At 34.2% G+C, this 22,919-nt stretch overlaps 2 protein-coding genes across 11 annotated transcripts in view; one reads left to right on the plus strand and one right to left on the minus strand.

Moving 5' to 3' along the window:
* The window catches only part of LOC132696026 (protein Wnt-11b-1-like), a 63,154-nt gene extending 51,168 nt beyond the window's left edge, over positions 1–11,986 (minus strand). The window contains exon 1 of the mRNA XM_060660557.1: positions 11,264–11,986. Coding sequence (XP_060516540.1) covers positions 11,264–11,292 — 29 coding nt within the window. The 5' untranslated portion in view covers positions 11,293–11,986. The remainder of the gene's footprint in view (positions 1–11,263) is intronic.
* LOC132696024 (matrix metalloproteinase-14) overlaps positions 1–22,822 on the plus strand; it is a 33,714-nt gene extending 10,892 nt beyond the window's left edge. The window contains exons 2-11 of one of the 10 annotated variants that reach the window (XR_009617979.1): positions 4,232–4,270; positions 9,405–9,528; positions 12,113–12,217; positions 14,278–14,519; positions 15,331–15,643; positions 17,362–17,605; positions 17,664–17,948; positions 18,007–18,200; positions 19,820–19,955; positions 22,142–22,282. Coding sequence is in view for 7 of the 10 variants with exons in the window: in XM_060660549.1 (XP_060516532.1) it covers positions 4,232–4,270; positions 9,405–9,528; positions 12,113–12,217; positions 14,278–14,519; positions 15,331–15,643; positions 17,362–17,605; positions 17,664–17,948; positions 18,007–18,200; positions 22,142–22,278 (1,683 nt within the window). In the remaining 3 variants the exon portion in view is untranslated. Of the gene's footprint in view, positions 1–4,231; positions 4,271–9,404; positions 9,529–12,112; positions 12,218–14,277; positions 14,520–15,330; positions 15,644–17,361; positions 17,606–17,663; positions 17,949–18,006; positions 18,201–19,819; positions 19,956–22,141 lie in introns of all 10 variants that reach the window. The other 9 variants (XR_009617980.1, XR_009617981.1, XM_060660551.1 and 6 more) reach the window with 9 other exon arrangements.
* Positions 22,823–22,919: the final 97 nt, after the last annotated feature.

Here is a 22,919-nt window from a genome sequence, read left to right on the forward strand (position 1 = left end):
TTCATTATTTATATGTGTATATTAGTTTACGGTTGGCCATTTATATTATTCATGTTTCTACGAATGTGATTAATAACTGGTAGCGCCACTGTCCAGCGTCCCTAAACGATTCTTTGTTTTGCAGCGTTGAAATTGTGTGATTCTAATTATCTCTAAAAGGATAACTGCGTTTTTCACAATGTGGTTTACAATTTTAATTGCCCTTTGATGTTTTAATTATTGTCATTTGTGACGGCTGCCCAGAGTGCAGTTTTCCGGAAAATTTACGGCTCCGACGACTGAAAATAAAACGTGCTAACTTATATTTATGCTCAATGTTATATTTTTCGACTAAGCAACCCCCGACATTTCCGAAAAGTAACGTGCCTTTGATTCTGTGTAAATTGGGAGATATCTAGGCGAATTCTTCTATTCTATTGCATCGCGTTTGCATATATTAGCAACTCCGTATCAATTCCAACCTTCGCCTTGGCATTTGGGCGTTTTTCGTTTGTGTCTGAATCCGTTTATACTATGCTGGACGATTCACCTTTAACATTTCCATTAATTTCTTCGGCTATATAGTTTTTTGTAAATTGCGTGACCAACCCCACTTCGATGTCACGCTTGTTTACAATTGGGACTAGCATTATTCGTTTGAACTAGCAGTTTTCCTACCACGAGAGAAACACGAGAAACGTTTATCATTTATTACGCGTATTCGAGGAAAGCAGTATTATTCACTGCTAATCTATAAGGTGTCACCCGGAAGTACTATTATGAAAAATCTTATTCCGATTATAATGATTATGATATATATATTTTTCTCTCCATTGTTTTCCACACGTTCGCATGCGTTATAATATGTGTAGATATTTTTCTCTTATATGGAAATAGTTATTGTTTCTAAATTTGATAATTATTGAGGCAGGTTTTTACGAACAACTGAAAGAGAGTAAAAAACTTACTGTCAAATATTTTTTTATTATATATTTATTAATATTTGTACAAATTAATTATATTCTTGTCATAAATTATTGAAAAAAATAAATTTTAATTGTTAATAATAAATTTAAACCTTTCAAAGTTGTGCTTTTATTTACCGTTTTTTTTTAAATTATAAATGCCACGAGCATTCCAATCCTTGTGAATAACCCTAATGATATGGCATCCAAAGAATAGTCAACAAATCTACTTTTAAAGTTTGCTGTTTATACAGGTTCTTTGTATAAGCAACTAATTCACAATATATCTCATTCTAAATGCATGCGATTTACATTGCGAAATTTTAAAAGTATTTATATTTTTTTAAATATCGATTAATTATTATTAATATTTTTATAAAATTATTATTGCCTGGCTGCAGTAAATTGTTCGTCCTGACGTAAATTTTCAATGATATATCTAATCTAATCTAATAGACCTATTTTGTCCAAAACGCGTATAGTAAATTTCCATGAATAAAAATGAATAAAAAATTAAGTAACATTTACAGACTTATCGCTCTAACTAGTGATTTGAGAAAAGTATACTGGAAAAATGTATGGAAATTACTGGATATCTCAATAGACACAAGTTTGTCTCTGAACACCAATATGCAAACTCAGTATCAAATAGATCTCAGCTTGGTGTTCCGCAGAGCACTGCACTTGGCCCAGTTCTATTTAACGTTTATGTCGATGAGATCTTTAGTCCCTTCCCGGTTTCTCAATGACGAAGGTCAATGAGTCTACCATTACCGACATAACTATTTATAACTTTGACTCTCAAAACTGCCCTCACTTCAATTGTACTCTTAAAATAAAAAAAAACAATAAAATTAAATATTTTAGAGTCAATATAATTCAGTATAAATCAATATAATTAGAAAATCAATCAATAAATGTTATTACCTTAGACAGGTTATCACTATGACTCTTTGGTGGAATCAATGCTTAACTACTAACCATAAGAAATATTCAATTTAAGAACAAACCATTTCACAAAATAAAAAAGAAGCTGCAGTGGCTAATAAATGATGAAATAACTTGATTCTGTGCCTAATATGAATTGTGTAACTCTGGATATCGTTTTCTATTCTATTTTTACATTCATCTTTATAACCCATGTCATTTGTGTCATACAGTTGATACCCTTTAATTAATTTAATAATAAATACGAGCCGCGATTCCTGTTAAACTGATTTTATACTTATAGTTGAAATTTTGCAGCGGTTTAAAAAAAACGTTTTCGCACCTCGTAGAGCGCGGAACGCGTTGTCGTACGGTACATTGACAGTGGTCAATGACAGAACAATATTTTATATTCCTATTAATATTCGAGAAGTGCGTTCCGCATACACTTTGGCGGCCTTGGCGAGCAATGCGAATGCAAATATATAGTTTCATGCCAAAGACAAACAATTATGGTTCTCCGGCTACGATCGCATAATAATTTGTAGTTTATTGGAAGATGTTAATTAGACGTATTAATCCAGGGTTAATGATTATTTCATATTATAATTGGGAAGCAATCGGAACGGATGTTTCGGATAGTGATGCGGTATTTACCTATACTTCGACCAAAATTATAGTGCTTTTTTTTGCCTACTGTTTATTACTCCAAAACTGCAGCCCCTTATAGAACACCCGGCCGAACAGACTCTTACCCATAACCATTACAGGTCCGTCCTAGGAATTTATTTACCCATACTATCCAGCGGAATATAAGTATGTTTTCAGTCTTCTTCGTCGAGCATTTCTTGAAACATGTACATAAAAAAATTAGTACAAAGTAACAATTTATTACGTTCTATGTCACTCGTTTTTATTGCTGCTCCTACTTCTCCTTCTAAATTTCTTATAACACTCAAAACAATTTGTTTAGCATACGAAGATAAATGGATCCATCTTTTTATTTGCTGACGTAGTTCGTCTTCTAAATTGTCATTAGGTTCGACTGTCATCTCCACTTCGTTTTCAAATTGTGCATACTTTTCCATGCCTTCTTCTAACAGAGGAACATCTGCTTCATTCCACGGTCTCCACATTTTGAGAGTGTTAAAAAAGAGAAATCTTCAAAAAATGTTTAATTGTAAGATTCTAGTAAATATTTATCTGTTTCTTATGACGTACCTTTATCTACCGCGAACATAATATATAGACTGTTGTCTGACTGAATAAGAATGTTATTAATCGATAGGCAAACAAGACAGAAATGATTATTTTTAAACTTCCCTTTAAAATAAAAAGAGTACAGATACTTACCCTTACCCTTTGAACTATCTAGTGAAAAAGCCTCGCAGTGTCAAAGGTCGAGAATCAGGTACATAAATACGTACTGTATGGATCACGGTCAAATACCTCCGTAATATGTAGGAACATATTGTAATTTAGATTAAATTCTTAACCTGATGTTAAAATAAACGCTTCTGCTTATTCGAAAATATCCCGCAGCATCAATGCTTAACCAAATTTAAAACGGTCCATTTACGTTTCAAATAAAAAATTGAAGTTTCTACAAATATTCGTTACGGTCCATCTCAGGGAAGAAGTACTTAATGCAGAATAAATTTCTGTTGGGATGGATTTTACCACGGTCCTGCGAAGGTCTGCAGTTAAGGTACTGTAAAATACATGAAAGCAATAAATGCACTATATTTTTGGTTGTCCAATACTTACTCCTGCAAATTATTTCGGGTACTACCCTGTCAAGCGACTAATATCTTGCCTTGCCTTTAAATTGTAATCCAATGAAACATTTCTAGATATAATATACAGGGTGTTTCATTCAAATAGAACCCGGAAAAACTTAAATTTTTCAAAGAAAAATCCACAGGCTACTGCCAATCTGGATTCCTCCTGCGTTTCACTGTCAGTTAAGCTCTGAAGAAGCCAACAGGTTGACTGGCGAAACGTCAGGATGTTCGATTTATCAACAACAGGAGGAATTCAGACGATCTGGAGTGTGGAGAAACCTTGGCCCAAGTTTAACATCAAATACTTAAATACAAATACTCTCTCATCGAGACAGAGTTTTTTATTTTGGGTAGTCAAAAATTATTGGAGCCCATTTTTTTGACACCAAAAGAACAGTTGAAACACTTCATTTAATAATTTTAGAAGGTAAAAAAAGTGATACGTGGTTATTTTAGGGGGTATTCATTTAAAATATTCAAATATCATTTGCAAGGGCTATGTTACAGTATTATTATTAATATTCTTCCTTTGCATGGTATCAAATTGTTGATTTATTTTTTCATTTTCTAATTTAGTATCGAATAGAAGGACACGTGGAGGAAGTTTTAGGAAAGGTATGTCACGAACGCTACAAAAACCACAGCACGCATTAAAATCTAGTGTTAGTATACTATAGCTTACCTAGTCACTTTTAGTTCTGTTTTGCACTTGTAAATAACTCATATTTTGTTATGCAGGAGGTCAATTTTTTAATTTTTTTAACTTACCTATAAACTAGAATATTTGAAGCAACAATTTTAAATTGTTTTTATTTTTCTTTATTATAATTAATTGTGACAATTAATTTCGTTTGCTTGTTTTAAAGGCTTAGGGCACATTTTTGCCATATAGGGAAAAATATACGTATAGTAAAAGTACTCTTTTCCTTTGAAAGATCAGCATCAAAAATATTAAAAAATTCAAAACTAGTTACGTATGTAGCACGTTACAAAAGAAACCTGTACATTTTGCTTGTAATTGACATTCTTCAAAAATGTACATTGGATATTTTTAATCTTTAAACAGGTGAACGCGAACGGGAACTCCAAACTGTAAGACTGATTAAATTTGGACGCCATGTAATTTCCTAGCTTCGTATTCGCGGACAGTTCCGTTGTATAAACATGAGCATAGTAGCAAAATATCCGTGGCGACTATGCAAATACGGTCCATAAATTATACTTTCAAAAATCACTCGAAACTCGTAGTTTTTTTTTGTTTTCTTAAAACAAATACCGTAGTAACACTGACCTTGGTACTGCTTTCGCGTGAGTCAGCGCAGGTAAACCGAACTTAGTCATTCATATTTCAGAGAATTTCTCGTCTTTAATAGGAAAAGCGAGTGGGCGACTTTTGGGAACTATTCCTGTGCATTTCGTTCATTGAATCACACCCGTCAAATGCCGCTATCGGTTGAACCTAGCGGGAGGTCAAGACAAACCCAAGCCAGTGTGTCGGAAAGTAATACGTGACTCATTCGGAAGTTGTTAACATGTAAATTGCATGTCATTTAGGTCCGTTAAAATTAATATCGATCTTTTTCCGCACACGTTTTTATTCACTATTGATTCGTTTATCATATATCTTATGTGAAAATAAACGAAAAAGAAAAAAAAATGCAAAGAAAATATAAGATTTATATAAAATATAATTTTTTTTTATTATGGTGACGTAGGAGAAAAATTCAGCGATTTCGTGAATTGTTCTTAGCTATTATTTTTGCGAAATAAGAGAATTGGGTATATTTTAATTTTTTTGTGTTATACGAAATAAAAAGTACCACCATCCTTTTAAATCTGAAAGCTATTAATTTGAAAACCACCAAACTAAATTACGATACTCACAATATAAATCTGGCTTTTGCATATATTAAGTTATTTTCACACGTAAATTATCAAAAGAAAATTTACGGTCCATCGCAGTAAAAACTTTTTTTTTTCTCAAGGTCACTTTCCTAGCAACCAGCGAAAGCTGCCTCATACTCCTCTCTCCTCCTCAACCCATCTCCTCCCTGATCCTTTGAAACCCGTTTCGAACCTGAGGCCTGCCCCGTTGCTGTTCAAGCCTTTTTGGTTACTACAAAAAAGAAATTTGAACTGTGGCGACCTCTGGTTGGTTGATGGTACTCAGGGTGGCGATAAGGCGGCTGGGGGAGGGGGAGTTGGATTTAAACGAGCCAGTTTTTATTACTATAGACCTTTCTGAGAATTAACATGTAAAAATGACGACATTTGCAACAAAAGGATTGATACGGGCGTCACGTTGTTCGTGAAACTCGCGGGTTTACTACATATTTAAAAAAATAGTCGATAAGCGACCGGATACCAAATCCGTATACCGACAATCGCGTAATTGATTTTTATCACGCAATTAATACGAAAAATGTAAAGGAACAATGGCGAGCGATATAATTTTGCGGGACAAAAGTCAAACTGCCTTTAAATTGATACCCACGTAACGGCGCGTTTTTCGATTTATATGTTTTATAGGTGCGTGGGGACTTCTAGGTAGCGGAGGCTAATACGGTACTTTGTACAAATGATGTGTCGAAAATGTTTTTCTACACGCTGAATGAATACATCGGCGATCGCCATCGGCCTTGGAGCTTTGTACCAGCCACCAAAAAGTACTAGTTTCGGTGGTATTATTTAAACCCGAAGTATAATAGGCACGCGCGGCGCCATTTTTAAGGGCATCGATGCGAATAACGTTTTTCTCCACCTTGTCGAATTATCTCACATTTTTTCTTGCAGCCATTATAAACACCCGTTTAAAATTAACGCACAAGCAATTGCGTCTTTGTTTTCGCAGTCTTCAAGTAATTTACAATTAATAAATTCAATCATGCGTTGTACCTCCTCAAGCTCTTATAACTGCGTGCATTCGCCGTGCTAAGCTTGTTAAAAAGTTTTGGATGATTGCTGAGTTCTTGTAGGTTAATTGGGGCGGGTACATGATGCCGAACTATTTTTTTTAGAACATCCCAAAGGTGCTCCATTGGATTTAAATCTGTGCTGCGTGGTGTCCACTCCAAGACCTGCATGTTGATTTTATTTAAGTAATGTCTTATAATAATAATAACATCTCTATTATCCCACATATTTAGAGTATAATCAGTGTATTATGGATTTCGTCAAGTAAGTTAATATAGACCATGGAAATGAGGCAGAAAATTACATTAAAAATTTATATAATAAAAATATATGACAGAACACAACAATACAGTGATGACAAACATTAATAGGTAGAAATATTCCTTTAAATTATAAAAACAGTTTTCTGGGAGGAAAAAATTTAGTCTTTATTTAAAAATGGTTACATTACTACTGCTCTATAGCTCTGGGGACAGTCTATTGTAGACTCTAATACCGGTGTTCGTGAAATATTTTTTTGAAAATTCTAGTCTATTTTTTTTTATGGAGAAACAGTCTTTGTTATGTTTATTTTAGTCGTGGAAATCTCCGTTTTTTTGTAAACAAACATAAACAAACTTGTAATATGTATATATACGCTAAAGGCAGTATTTTAAACTCCCGGAAGAGAGACTTGCGCGAACTCTCCAGCAACACACCTCAGGACTTGGGATCTAAAAATAAATGTCAGCTCGGTGTATGCCTCGGAATATTTTTGAACCGCTACCAAATCGCTCCTTTGGTGAGATAGTACATTCATAAAAACTTTATTCAGGTTTGCGCCATGTTTTATGATGACCATCTTGGGTAAGGCTCGCTCGAGCATCTGCAAGACTCTCTTCCAGTCAGCGAATTTTAATCTGGGTGATCTGTGTTCTGCAGAAAGTAGCAGTGTAGTACGCCTTCTACTAGCCTATCTAAATTATTTTAATCTTCTCCTGACGGTTAAGGCAGAAATAATGACATTTGTAGCAGATATGCCTATTATCGGAGAAAACGTTCATCAATTTGACTTGTGTTCTATATGTGTTGAAAAACAGTCCAAAACTAACAAAAATTAACATAAGCCGACTATGATTTCTAACAGTAACTGCTAATATTTAGAGAATAGATGAGATAGAAGAGATCAATACATATAAGTTAGAAAATATTGGTGTAAATTTTGAACAGGAGTTTTTTTCTGTAAAATTTATATTTTTCGGCTGATATTCTTTTCTTTTATTAAGCATTAAAAATGTCCCCTGTTATCCCTTAATATGTATTCTTTTACATTGCCAAAATGTCCAATTTTTGAACTACTGGATCGGCAAACCAAAAATATATTTTTTATTAGTATATTAGTATATTAATTTTAGAATTGAGATATTTAATAGTGCATTTTGCAACCAGTTTGATAAAGGCCAATTTAGTCACGAGGTTGCCTAGCGAGTGTTTAAAAAACGAGTAACTGAAGAATTTTATCAACGACAATCATTTTTTGTAGGTATCTACCGAAAATATCGCCAAACCCGTAGCCAAAATGGCGGAAACTTCCGAAATGGCTCCCTTGGGTTTATTAGAGACATATTTGATGCTCTAAAATACTAATCAGATGTGTGGAAGGTGACGCTTTAAAATATTGCTTTATTTAACAGTGTCGCCAACCCATTCGAGCATTTCCCGCGCTTTAGTCACGGGAGCGATAGCCGCATAGGTTTGCCTTAGATAGTTCTGATGATTTTCAATGTGCTGTGCATTCACGTTGCTGTTTCGTGGCATCAAAATAATAAAATTATAATAACGGTTTTCATTGGTAGTCTACATACATTGTGTCTAATATTTTTTATTCTAGTCACTAAAATAGAATACTATAATTGAATAATAGAATAGGATGTTTAAATTATGAATAGTGCTTGAATACAGTTTTTGATAAGTCTTTATATTTAGAGATTGTTATTCCATTTTAAAGGAGTACTCAAAAAAAAAACTCAAATCTGTCACGTTGATGACAAAAATGGTGAACGAATAGGTGGCTGTAGCTTAAAGAGAGGTAAAAAAGTGAAATTAAAGAACCTGGTTAGTTTTGGTCAGAGGTGGGTTGTCCAAATATTTTGTCTTTTGATTACCAACACTGATTTTCGAAACTTTAACCTTTTTTTTATTCGATAGAACCTTTAACGAATGGACTATTTTTTAAGCCATCAACGATAAATACATGCATGGAACAATTCAGCAATACAATAGTGATAATTTCGAAACGGCTCGTACCTACCGGTCGGACAACAAACTGTTTAAAATGCACGTAGGCTCCTCTAATGGAGTTGAGGATCTGCTACACCCAAAATAATATTCGACAACCTGTCAATTTCACTTTCGAAAAACAATGGGAGGTGCGGCCGGTATATTTTTAAGAGTACCTTAACCCCTATATGCTCTTATACGAGGTTGTTTTAAAGTTTGACAACTTTCGCGTTTTCGAAGTACAAGGGTACGACGTGGCAGCTTGGGTAAATATTTTTCAGTGTAGCAACCGGGGTGTATCTAGAACTACGTTATCAGCGACGTACAGTGAAATATTTTTATCGGCAAACACCGATCCGGATTTTCCTTTGTTTGTTGTATTGTAGTTTATAGTTTGTATAGAATGTAGATAAGATAGATTAGGCTGACCTAACCTTGGATTATTTTCGTTGCTTGGTATTCGGTAGTAGATATTTGTTACAATTTGTCCGAAATAATGCGGAAAAAAAAATCCATAATCTTTGGATAAAGTTCAGAAACTTTGGAGGATTTTGTTGTAATATGTTCTTGTTTTCAGTTATATCTGTCACAATACGGTTACTTGGGACCGGTCAAAGGAAATTCGGGTCAATTGCTAGACGAAAACCATTACCGGAAAGCGATCGAAGATTTCCAAAGTTTTGCCGGTTTGGAAGTGACAGGTAAACAACACCAACGCTTAACCAATCCGGATTCGCGGGTAAAATAAATATAAATGTAAGCAAAAATGGGTTACCGCTTCCTTTGTGGCATCGATATTAGCTTGCCGTAAACGCGTTCAATGAAAAATTGTTCGTCCTTTGGACGCGAGGTGCAATAAGTGGTATTTTAAAAACTGCGAAGGTTGTTACGTTCGTAATTCTGTATTTTTATTATGTTTCGCGTAATAACGAGCACGTTGGTTCCCAACATTTGAACACGATAAATCCGTTTCCCAATCCAATCCAATTTTGCTCTTAGTTTGTCCTTATTAGAAGTTCTGGAGAACAAAAAACGTTTTTTTTTCACGCATCTCCAGCGTTGACAATTCCACCGCTTTATAAAAGCTTAATATTTTTTTGAGTAAGTGACCTACCTATTTTAAAAATTTAGGGGTTTTAGCTAATACATTTTTTTGAATGAGCAATATGTGACTGTTATGTGGTGGTTAATAACACTAAAGGTTATTTTAATAATATATATATATATATATATATATATATATATATATATATATATATATATATATATATATATATATATATATATATATATATATATATATATATATATATATATATATATATATATATATATATATATATACTTTATATGTGTTTGCTGATGCCAAATAGTTTTCAAGACGACAAATATATATGGTTCAATTAAAAAAAAAAAGAGGTTTTACTGTTATTTTACTGTTAGAGGTTTTTTTTAGAAATGTGAATTTTTGGGACACTCTTTATGACATATATTACCTAATCCCTGCTAAATTTTGAAATAGCTATCTCACTTACGCAAGTAGATATTAAACCTGAATAAAATTCTTTTTTCTGCAAAAAAAAAATTGAATTATTTTTTTTATTACTAAAAAGATATAGACATAGAAAAATATAAACAAAAGTTAAAAATGTACTAACCCAGTATACTATAAACCTTTTAAAATCTACCTTATTTGATCTAGCAGTATAGTCTTCCTCAATCTTCATCGTGTGGGTTCCTCAATAAAACTTGGACGATGTTATTACCTGTTATTTGGTAAAGCGGTAAAGCAGCAAATTTATTTTTATTTGAGTGACACGGCAGGAGTGGGCTAGGTGTAAATTTCTTGAGTGTTGACCATTTGTGGTCGTATTGAATACTCGTTTTTATTGTGTCTACTTAAAAAAGCGCCAATATCGTAAGTAAGGGATATTATTGATATTTTAGAGTTGAAGAAAAGTAGTGATTTTGAAGCTCACCGTATAGACAATAGTGATCAGGACCTAATTAGAAGGAAAATATATTATCTTTATCACAGCTAGGTTCCTACTTTGGATAAATTGAAAAAGAAGCTAGAAGAAGATGAAACCAATAATGAGCCTTGCCACCCTCCATAAAATTGTTTGTAAAGTAGAATTTAAGTACCGCAAAATAGACAAAAAGCAAGTAGTAATGGAATCACAGAGATTACAATTTAGATTAGACGATAGATCTATAATTTACCTTCATTAAATATGGTTCGATACACACGACACTGTATCCAAAGGATGGGTTGATTTTACTCAAAACTGTCTACCTTCAGTAAAAGAAAAACGAAAAAAAAGATTCGGACTTGGATTATCATGAGGATACAAGTGCCGAACTTTTTAACAATTGGTTTCAAAACACTCTTTTGAAAAATATTCGCAATAAAAATGTTATTGTGTATTATCATACCTGTCTGCTACGCAAAGCACCAGCCTCATCAAGTTCAAAAACTGAAAACATGCTGGACACGCTGTTTTACGTCTTCTTCCATATCATTGCATGTTTAACCCCGTAGACCATTTCTTACGACTCTAAATAAACAAAAAAAAAATTATCACCAAAACCTTTGATAACTATCGGACCCGAGTATTATTGCCGCCGGCAAGTAACTTCCATAATTGCGACCAAAAGCCAGCATGATGAAGATTGAGACGGATTATAACTGGAAATGTGGTACAAAGTAATATGAGAAACTAATTTCCTTGTAACTTTGGATTTTTACTTAAAATGTAATTTTGGGTTGAGACTGATCGAATTAATCTCGTTTGTTGATCTTCTGTCCTGAATTGCTACTATAAGCAGTAAGAACAAGTTGAAATATATTTATAAATATCGATAAAATCTAACAACTGAATAAAAACGTAATTGTTATTTTATACACACCTGCTATATATATTATGTAATCTGATTAGAAACGTCAGCGCGTTAAACATTATAAATCAAAATGAAAAAGATATTTGGCTTGAAATTTTAACTATTAAAAATATAAAAATGTTCACGTACCTAACCTTATTTTAATTGAACAAAATTGTTTAACATACGTCACCACGTACTATTTGAACAAAAACCGTCACCTATATGCTGGGAATTTTATTTTATCTATTATAATTAGGTTTATGTGCACACCAAAATTACCAATGTAACGGGTTAAGGCTGCCGTACCTGCATCACAGGATGTACACTTATCTACATTTGTGAACAACGTTATTAAGTACTACACGTTAGAACAAATAAATTATAACGTGCTTTGTGTTTTAGGGGAACTAGATGACGACACCAAAGAAGTTATGTCACTCCCAAGATGCGGGGTGAAAGATAAAGTCGGCACCGGCGACAACCGTGCCAAACGGTACGCACTACAGGGTAAGTTGATCTAACCAACCAAACAAACGTTCGCTCGTCAAGATTCAAAGCAGCAAGTTTGAAAATGTCTAGTTAGCGTCATATAGAGCACTATGGTGTATAGTTACCTTACCAAGGCAACTATAGCTGCACTAGCGGTCGTTCTATTAGGCGACATAAGTCACGACTTGAAGAAGACCATGAAATTCTCGGATCAACTGTCGAGTCTACTGGAATATGGTCCGCTAAAAAAAATCGAAAAGTCGACACACCTTTGGGTAAAAAAAATTATTTCAGCATGAAAAAACAGGTATTTAACAAACAATTGACGTTTTGGTTCGAACAGTGGAATTCAATGGACCAAATCTCCTGCAACCGTCCAGCTAGGCAAACGATTTTCAATTTGCTTGTTACGGTCGAATGTTTAGGTGAAACTATTATCATTATTATCGACTGCGATAATGTAACGTTTTTTGCTCATAACGACAATTATTAGTTGAGGAAAATATTTTCAAAGCACATCATCGGCTCGGTGACTCACAATCCCGAAACAAAGACTCCACAATAAATAAGTTAATATTATTTATTGGACGTGTCTTGCGGTTTAAAATTTGTTTATAATTCACCGTAATTGCTTATTGCAATGGTTGTTTCGATTTGTTAATTGTTTTCCTTATAACCAAAAAAAAGCATCTGCGCGTGTATACCATAGACGAGCACTAACGCAAATACAGGGTGATTCGTCAACTTTAATATATAATACTTACTTCACGTCACATTCTAGTTCTGCCTGGTAGATTTTGATGGGCCGCCGTTGGGTTATAAGTTAGAGAAACGAGATTTTCAATTAAATTGCTACCTTGACCAAGTAGATAAAATAATTTTGTTATATATAAAACGTTATGGTGATGTTTATGGTTATACGTGTAAAGAAATTACTTATGGATGAACAATTACAAAATGTAGCGGTATAATGGTCAAAAATCAAGTCTACGCAAATGATTCATTGAGCCCATGGGGTGGATTTTCTTAAAACTGAGAATGGCCGAATTGTTGCTTACATTTGTGATTTATTATTTTCTTGAATTAATTTCCGCGATAGATAGTCTTCCTTTCAAATATTTGTATGGGATTAGTGATATTGTTCTTAGTGTAAGAGGTCAATTTCCATATACCATTCATAGCCATTGAACAAAAAATGTTTGCTTTTTTCTTAAAAAAGTTTATCTAAGGGATAGCGAAAGTAACCAAGAAAAAATGGCAATCGGTGTTGGACAAATGATAATATAAAAGATATTATGAATCCATGATAACCGCTGGGAAAACTTTGTGTTAATGGGTTTTGCCAATTTTTCAACAATAAAGATAATAATAAATAAATCAGTTGATGGCTACTTATATTAGTTTTTTTATAATAATGTATTATATATATATATATATATATATATATATATATATATATATATATATATATATATATATATATATATATATATATATATATTATTCATGACTTTTAAAACATTTTGAATCTAAAGTTTTTTTTTTCAAAAAAACTTCCACAGGTTAGTGTAATACTTTTTACAAAACTTCTGCCGCAAGAAAAAACGACGCAGGAAGAATCCAGAAGTTTTGTAAAAAGTATTTGAATCTAAAGATAATTGAATTAATAAATAAATCAATTTTTGAAAATTTGCGTTTACCTGTCAAAATTGAATGCTTTGTTAAATATTAATTAGCTTATTTTTGAAATAACCCAACAATTTTATTGGAAAAAAATTGTCTGATGAATTTAAATTTTTTCACATTTTTCCAAGCTCGTTTTCTTTATATAAGCCCTAATTTGAAGAGAAAGGAATTAAACTATTTAGATGGACTAGACTGAATACTAAATAAAGCGTCTTTCTTTAAATTTATCTGAAATATTTGATTCCAAACAAATTGTTAAAAAATAAATAAAAATTTCTCTTCATTTTGACGCTTTCAAAAAGACACCTCTTTAGTTTTGGCAACTCAGAGACTCTTCCTTTATATATCAACTGGAAAATGTACAAACTTGTGAAAATGGTGCGAATTTTCAGGAAGCAGGTGGAAAGTGAAAAATCTGAGCTACAAAATCGCCAAATATCCACCGAAACTAAAACGCAGGGACGTCGACGATGAAATCCAACGTGCCTTCAACGTGTGGTCGGAATACACGGACCTCACCTTCACGCCCAAGTCCGGACAAGTTCATATCGAGATTAAGTTTGAAAGCGGAGAACATGGAGACGGAGATCCCTTCGATGGTCCTGGCGGTACCTTGGCTCATGCGTATTTCCCCGTAAGTTTCAAATAGTCTGCTTGCTTGTAAGTATAAGCTTTGACGCTTTGCACTTGTAAATCAGCTTCGCTTGCATGATTTCTGTACACTCGTTACAAAGTCGATTGTTAATACAAGAACTTTTGGGTACCGACTCCTGATGCTTGCAAAAGCCAAGTTACTAAATTTTCTTCTAGATTTAAGAAGTTAAAGTGACTCTTTGCTTATTTCATATCTTCACTGAAGTTCCCCTCGGTAAGTAAGAACACATCTCAGAAAATTTATTTCTTCTTGTAACTCTCCACCCTATACCATTACTAAAACATAAATCCTAATACTTCCATTTATCGCTACTGCGAATTGTAAATGGCATCGTCAATTCTGCCACGGCGAAGTAATGGCATGGTTGAATTAACAATTAGAATCGCATGGTAAACACATAAACGACTTTTCATGCACTTTTCGGGGGAAAATAGCCTCAGGAACAGCAATACATACGGGCACAGTCAATCGGTGTAGGTCATCAGCACGACATATGGTACAACCCATTTAAGCCATGGTACATACCTTACACACCCACATACTATCCCGTTCATCCTGGAAAAGTAAGTGTTACATGTTTGGGTATTGATGTATAAGTAAGTAACCTAAAACATATTTTGTACTAACAAACAAAATAGTCACAGTGTAAAAGGTTAAAAATTGTTTGAAATTAAAAAAAAAATGTTTTGTGTTGGCTATGGTACCCTAAAAAAAAACTTGGTGATCTGCGGTGGTAAGCCAAAAGTTGAAATCATGTAACACCGAGCTCACACCGACACCAATATTTTAGGTATTTGGTGGGGATGCCCATTTTGACGCGTCGGAATCGTGGTCCATAAACAGCTACAGAGGTACCAACTTATTCCAAGTGGCCGCACACGAGTTCGGCCACTCGTTAGGCTTGAGTCACTCTGATATTAGACAAGCTCTCATGGCGCCGTTTTATAGGGGTTACGACCCCGTTTTCAGCTTGGACCAAGACGATATCGACGGTATCCAAGCTTTATACGGAAAGAAAACGAAAAAGAGCACACCGTCTTACGACCAGGATGGTGATACCGGTGAAAGTCAGAACGTTCCTAAGAAAACACCGCCTCCGTCGGGTAAGTCTTGGCTAAGCAAATCGTTCATTCATTCTTTTCTATCTGTAATGCATCCCTGTCCTTTTTGGTCAACGTGCTGTATTCAGACCTTTCGATTCACGGCGTCAATCCCTTCCCTCTTTTATGAAGAGTTCATTGGATAGCGTCCGTAGTCATGATTGCTTTCTCCCTTATTGGTGCGCTGTTGTTAGAATTTCTTCATTTACTATAAGTATTGTTCGTCGACAATGCTCAGAATATTAAGGTCTCATTGACGACATTTTTAAAATAAAAGATAAAGTTTAGTTTTATGGGATTACAGCAGAGCTTGCGATACTCTTCTATAAAAAAACTTGCTTGGTTTAGATTTGGCGCAGAAGCTGTTTTCTTAATTTAGGACAATTGAAATTTATTTAAAATTGAATTATCGAGACCTAAATACGGGGAGTGCCCATACATAGTAGATACGCGTACTTCTTGGTTTTGAGTAAATTGAAATGTAATTTGTATCAAAGCATAGAATTTTTCTCTAATAATGAAACTTTAGTAGTCTCCATCAAAATCTACTTATAACTTAAAGAAGTTCGGTCATATTTCGGGAAATTTCACTCGTAGTAAGTGGCGTAATCTCAAAGGCCGATATTGAGTTCAGTTCTTTACATTAATCTCTTCTTTTTCTTCTTACATTAAGACAAAGACCTGTTAATGGTTTCGTATGAGCAGTTCCAATGCTAAAGACCAAGACATCCTATATTTTACCACTCCTTACTACTGCTATATCTTCACACTTCCCTTATTTCTTCACTGCTCCTCAGTTACATTAAAATTTATGCTTTTATTGATTTTAGTGTTCGCATTTCTCTTTTCCTTAGAAGTAGTTTAGTGCTGTTGTTCTCTGTGGTTTCTATCTTAGAAACCCTAATTATGATATTGATCTCTGCTGTCTGAATTTTTACTCCGTCCTTTAAATTCATATTCCTTATTATGTATGTCCCTCTATATTTGAACGATTTTCAATTGCTAATTTACATCTTCTCGGTTCTTAGATATTCTACTTCGTTGCGGATATTTGCATGTTAAACGCTTTTATTCTATTTGTTAGAATTTGTACATTAGCCTTGATCACTGATCTTTATTTGCCCTGTGGTCTTTTCTCCCAGTTGGCTTTACTTCACTCATGAAGTTAAAAGGAGAATTGAGCTGAAGCTGCCTCCCTGTTGATCCCAGACACACAGACACAGATAGTTTATTACTTATTTTATTTGCCGTTCTCAAATATGTTTATTTCTATGTTTTTAGCTCTTCTAGGACTTTTTTTTATTAGTATATGGTATCAACAACAGACTTTTTAATTTTTTTTAACCCTTCATGTTCTTCGCAAATCCCGGGTATCATTACTTCTTCTGCTTATCAGTATGACAGTGGTCTATAAATATTAAAAACCATACATTATGTTCAATCGCAATGTAGTCCGATACTGTTGAAACATTTACTGGTCAGTAACAGAAAATTTCTATCTACATCAATATTTCTATATTCCTGTATTATATATTTTCTATTTTCCTATATTAACTTACATATACGTAGCCCTCTTTTTTTACAAAATTACATATTATAATAAGATGCTCTCAATTTAGTCAAAACTATCTGCCGAGCCATTTATTCAGATTGTGTCTATGACGCAGCGCTTTTCGAACAATATTACCTACGCTGATATAAGAGTGTGTTTTCTTTTTTAGTTGGAAGTACTACTGATAGCAGTCTGTGTGAAGATTCCAAGTTCGACACCATATTCAATTCCGCGGAGGGCTACACCTACGTGTTCAAAGGTGATAAATACTGGAGACTCACCGAAGAGAGCATAGCGCCAGGATACCCGAAGAAAATCTCAGAAGGGTGGCCCGGACTTACCGGCAAAATCGACGCGGCTTTCACGTACAAAAACGGCAAGACCTACTTCTTCAAAGGATCCAAGTACTGGAGGTGACGACATAGGAAAACAGGAAATCTCGACCCGAGTTTGCAAAGACTCCAATTTCAGGTACAAGGGAAGAAGTATGGACGGCGTGTACCCTAAAGAAATCTCCGAGGGATTCACTGGGATACCCAACGATCTAGACGCGGCCATGGTGTGGAGCGGCAACGGGAAGATTTACTTCTACAAGGGCAGCAAATTCTGGCGGTTCGATCCGACTCAGAGGCCGGCCGTGAAAAATACTTATCCGAAATTGATCTCCAACTGGGAAGGTGTTCCCGATAATTTAGACGCCGCGTTTCAGTGGACCAACGGATACACGTACTTTTACAAAGGAGACGCTTATTATAGGTCAGTCCGAAATGTCCTCGTTCAGGATGAATTGTCAAGGTTTTTTTTCCGGTCCTAGGTTTAATGATAGGGCGTTTGCTGTGGACGCAGTAACACCAGCGTTCCCGAGATCCACGGCGTACTGGTGGTTCGGGTGCAAAGACGCACCCGCGGGAACAATAGGAACGAGTGAGTCGCGGGGATGGTTACTGGGCGACGGAGAGAGCGGTACGCCCTCTATGGACGACTCTAATAACTATGACATGGACGCAGGTAGGACGTCAGAAGAAAATTCGATTTAGAGATCGATTTTGTGTGCGTTTAAATTAATATTAACCGCAATTTTAATTTGTACCTGGTGGCTCACTGCGTACGACCTACAAATAGTATCTGGAGGGTGAATCTATTTGGGTTTACACAGGGGGTTTCAAAAAACATTCCTAAACGCTTGACTGGAGACTCGTAATCTAAAAAAAGAAAAAAAAAGTTCATATAAAAGTATCTAAAAAATCTATTCTCTGTCTATCTATTCTGAATTAACTAGTTGACGTCCTGTGAGATATTTAAATTAATACAATTGTGAAATAGATGTAGACTACTGCCTTTTTTACAATTTTTGTATTTACTTTAAATAAACCACCAAAGTAAAACTTTCTATACTCTTTAGTTGTTTGTGTTTAGTTGTTTTGTTTCGTTTTCGAGAGAAAAAATAAAAATTTTGAATATGGACAGAATTTATTTCAAAAACATTAATAATAATAAAAAAATATGAAATTTACCACAATAATAAATATTGCCGAATCTGCGTTTATATGAATTTTTTTCTTTGATTTTGAATGTTGAATCTCCAGTCGACACTTGGCACATATTTTTTAAGACCCCGTTGTCGATTCCATACGAACTTGGCGACATATTGCTTACGTTAAGAGACGGTTGGATACCATTTAAGTTTTAAATTCCTCCATTTTTAAGAAATTTGTATTTTTACAAAATAAACGTTTCTTTTTCATAGACTCTAAAACTTACTACAAGTACAGGAAATATTGTTTAAGCAAAGCAACATAGAGGGGTTTATTTTGAAAATATCTTATAACAATTTACTCTGCTTTTTGTAGTAAAAACAGTAAATATTAACTTATCGTAATAACACATTTCATGTAATATTTTAAATACTATTCAATATTATTCAATAGTATCTGAATATTTTGCGTTCATAAAGCACAATTTATCTATGTACCAGATATTTTTAAGACCATTGTGAGCCATTGCGTATAAGTTCTTAACTTAAATATGTGTTCATAAATCAGCAGAATTGATGTCTATGTGGTCCAATATTCTTTCATCAACAGCTTGTTCTAGCAATCATACTAATAAAATAACAGTAACTTATCTCTAGTGGTATGAGCTCGCTCTCTCCGTCAAGTACGTATAACTATTATAGTATTGTATGTATTGTATATGGAGATAGAGGAATCAGTTTTCTAACAGCACTTAATATTGTAATTTGCTAACCGCACCGATCCAACTAATCTAATCCACTAAACTAATCCATCCCCCACCATCTTCACCTAGCATTTTGTGTATTTGTTCACATAATTTTTTGCGGCTGTATGTTAAAAGTTGCACGGCTATGGAGTAGAAAAGCCGCCTGGCATGCTGAGTAGATTTGTTTTCGGTGTAATAGACACATTAATAACTCTCACAAGTAGTTCAGAAAGTAAAAGTCCTGTTTAGTTCCTAAATGGCTATGGAAAATTTTGGTTTTCTCTCAAATTCGTTAATAATCATAGCCATCGCTAGTATCTAAACAGCACGAAAAAAAAAAACAAAATATAGCTGCGAAGCTTCGGGGCGAGATATTGCTTTAACGCACATTTTGTAATTATTGCCAGTTTTCAATCGAATACTGCGGCAAATGTTTAACGGACGTCGCTACATTCCAGAGAACTACCGGACGGCTCCCAGAAAGCAGTGAACGAATTGACACACAGTCGCCCAACACACAATTATACCATTTTATAAGTATGTGTACGTCTCTCATTTTTTTTTCGCCTTGTGTTGCAGCCCAGGAATAGTAGATTGCGGGAAAATAGTTAGGGCACAAACGCTATTTTTTCCATTTTCTATTCTTCGGGTTCCAGCCACTTTTCGTTTCATCCTTTTAGTGTTTTTGAGACGGTTTTTTCAAAAACACTAAGAGTGTTATTTAGCTTCAAGCTTTCGTATCCATGTCAGTGATGTTTTCAATTCGGTCCACGGTATTTAGGAAACCGTAAGAGGTGGTGGTAGCCGAAAAAATGAAAATTACCTTCAATTTAGGTCAATTTTGAAAGTAAGAATACAAATCCTATTCCCACTGTTCTTTCATCAAAATCTAAAATTGCTTACTTTGTCTCGATTATCTTCGACAATCGTATTAAATCTGTGGCGCCAGCAGTTCGAAAATTTGAAGTATTGAAGAAAATTTTTTTTTTTTTGCGAAGAGGCAATAATTAAATGTAATTTTATTTAAAGGGTACGTCATTAAAAAGGTAAACTAGCCAACAAATAAAGTATGGGAGTTGGAGAAACATAGTGAGCGATTTTTGATAAGAAGTATGTTGAAGGATCGGGGCCCTACGGGGATTTTTCAGGTTATGTTCGTCTGAACCCCCTTTCGTTATCTACTTCAAAGGACTGTTTTCCGTATCAACTTAGTGATAAACGTTGCCTCAACTCCTTACGGTTTCCAAAATTTCAATAGCCATGATTGAGTGTCAACATTCCGCAAATTATTTCATTCATTTATTTCCAGTTGCACAAAACTGGTAATATTTAAAGAAAAAGCGTCATTCCTAACCAAAACTTCTGGTCTTTCTCAATTGTGGTGAGATGCCTTTCTAATTATTTATGCCCCGATCATACCTAAAAAGGGCTATAAGAATTTAGGTTTGTGTTTAAAAAGTTTAGTTTTGGTTAGTAGCGCTATTTCATAACCTATAAAGTGATATTGTCATATACGTTCATTACTAATTTTCATTGTATATAAGAAATAAATGATGTTCACTTAGAAGTTTATTGGGAGAATTTCTTTGACTTAAAGTGAAGTTATATACAAATTTCTAATCAATTTTTGGAAATATTACATTACGACGAAGATTTCAACTTTCCAAAAACTGATTAATATTAAATGTTTTACGGAAAATTAGGATTCTGAGAATGATATTGTTGTATTTTGTATGCATGTAGTGATATTTTGTGATTCAAATGCAATCAAATTTATGCCAAGTAAATCATGAAAATTTTTAAAAAAACAGTTAGTTGAGGTTGAGATATGCACTCCGCAAAGTATCGCATAATACATTTTTCAAACCTTAGCAATTGCCGTTTGAGGATTGTATAAAGATTAAATGGTTTCTATCAATTTAATAATTTTTCAACTGTCCTACAAATTTCTTAGGGCTCATAGGTAAATAAATTGATTATAACCTCTAATTACTGCTATTATGACGTCTGGTATCAATTAGTACTTGTATGTAAACATCATTCCCATGCTTCAACTTAGCAAGTTCCAGTTCTAAAAGATTTCTTGCAGCAAATTTTTCATATTTAATTCTAGTAATAGGTTGACATGACCATGAATTCAGCCTCTGCTAGATTTTCAGATTCAATTTTAGCCTCATATGGTACTGCATTATCTTGCATCAATTATGTGGCTCGAAATGTCTCTTATATACCTGTCAGCAGCGATTAGATTGGAACAGGGGTTAAGTCTCATATTATATTCTGAATATCGTTTACCTTCTCCTGTGTAAATTGGTACGCGTAGATCAGAAGCAAAAAACAATAACTTTAGACTGGTCAGTTAAACAAATATAAGCCCAGACGTAAATGGACTCTGGTCAGCCTCAAACGGACCACACGATGTGGTCTGTTACCACTGTTGCCAGTAGTTTGGCTGCGCATTGTTTAATTGTTCGTGAATCTGACAATCCCCTCGAGAAGTGCCTATTGATTTCTTTAGATGACGGTCCTGTAGTTTTATTTAAGCTTCATAAGTATTATGCAAACACGTGCATCATTCCAGGTTTTATGTACCATTTTAAGGATTATGCGATGCTTTCTTTGCGGAGGGTAGATATATTCTCCATACAATACTGCATTATAGAAACGAATTACGTAAATGTTCGGCTTCTTGTAGAACCATATCTAATCTTGCTAAACTTTGCGTTTAGGTGAACACCACGACTACAGCTCCAGTGACCCGTTGGGATACCAGGGAGGAAACTCGGCTGCTGCGTCCAGCTTAGCGTCCGTCATTTTGACGGTCCTAGTGATGTCAACTGCGAAACTGTTAGCTTATATATTATAGGGTCACCGGAACAAGTGAAACGATTTCGTTTTATAAACGAATGGGTTTTAGGAATTAGCAAGCCCTGACTGAGAGACACAAAAAACTAATAAATTACGTGTGATTGTAGATTTTATTTCGGAGATATTGTTCGGTTGGTTTGGTCTCGCATAAACGAACCTATAGATAAAATCGCAACGGTGCTCCATAAACTAATCGAATAAAATTCAAGCAATCTCCTCGTCGTATGTGTTAGGAAACTTTTTTTTGCAATTAGTCTTAGCTTTAAACAGTGTGATCTTCAAGCCACGGTGCCGTTCATCGAGAAGCGCCATTTTGCAAACGAAAACGATTTAAAAGAACCCTTAGTTAGTAGTGAATCTTGAAAACACACAAAAATAAAACGTATTTATTTTGTAATTGTTGTCTAGTTTTAAAGTTGATATTGAGATAACGAACAATTGGCATAAATCAATATTTTTAAAGATATTTTCAATTTTTCGCATGAGCAACTACATCGTATTTTGTACAGTAAAATAGGCGAATTGAATAAAAATTATTTTGTATCTAACATGTGTCTAATTTTTTTTATATTGTGTGATTGTTATAACTATAGAGTTGCTTATACTTGCAAACTAGAACCATTAAAAACGATTTTTTTT

This window comes from Cylas formicarius, unplaced genomic scaffold, assembly GCF_029955315.1.
Source record: "Cylas formicarius isolate icCylForm1 unplaced genomic scaffold, icCylForm1.1 PGA_scaffold_1__22_contigs__length_36826433, whole genome shotgun sequence".
In the NCBI taxonomy this organism is placed as follows: Eukaryota; Metazoa; Arthropoda; class Insecta; order Coleoptera; family Brentidae; genus Cylas; species Cylas formicarius.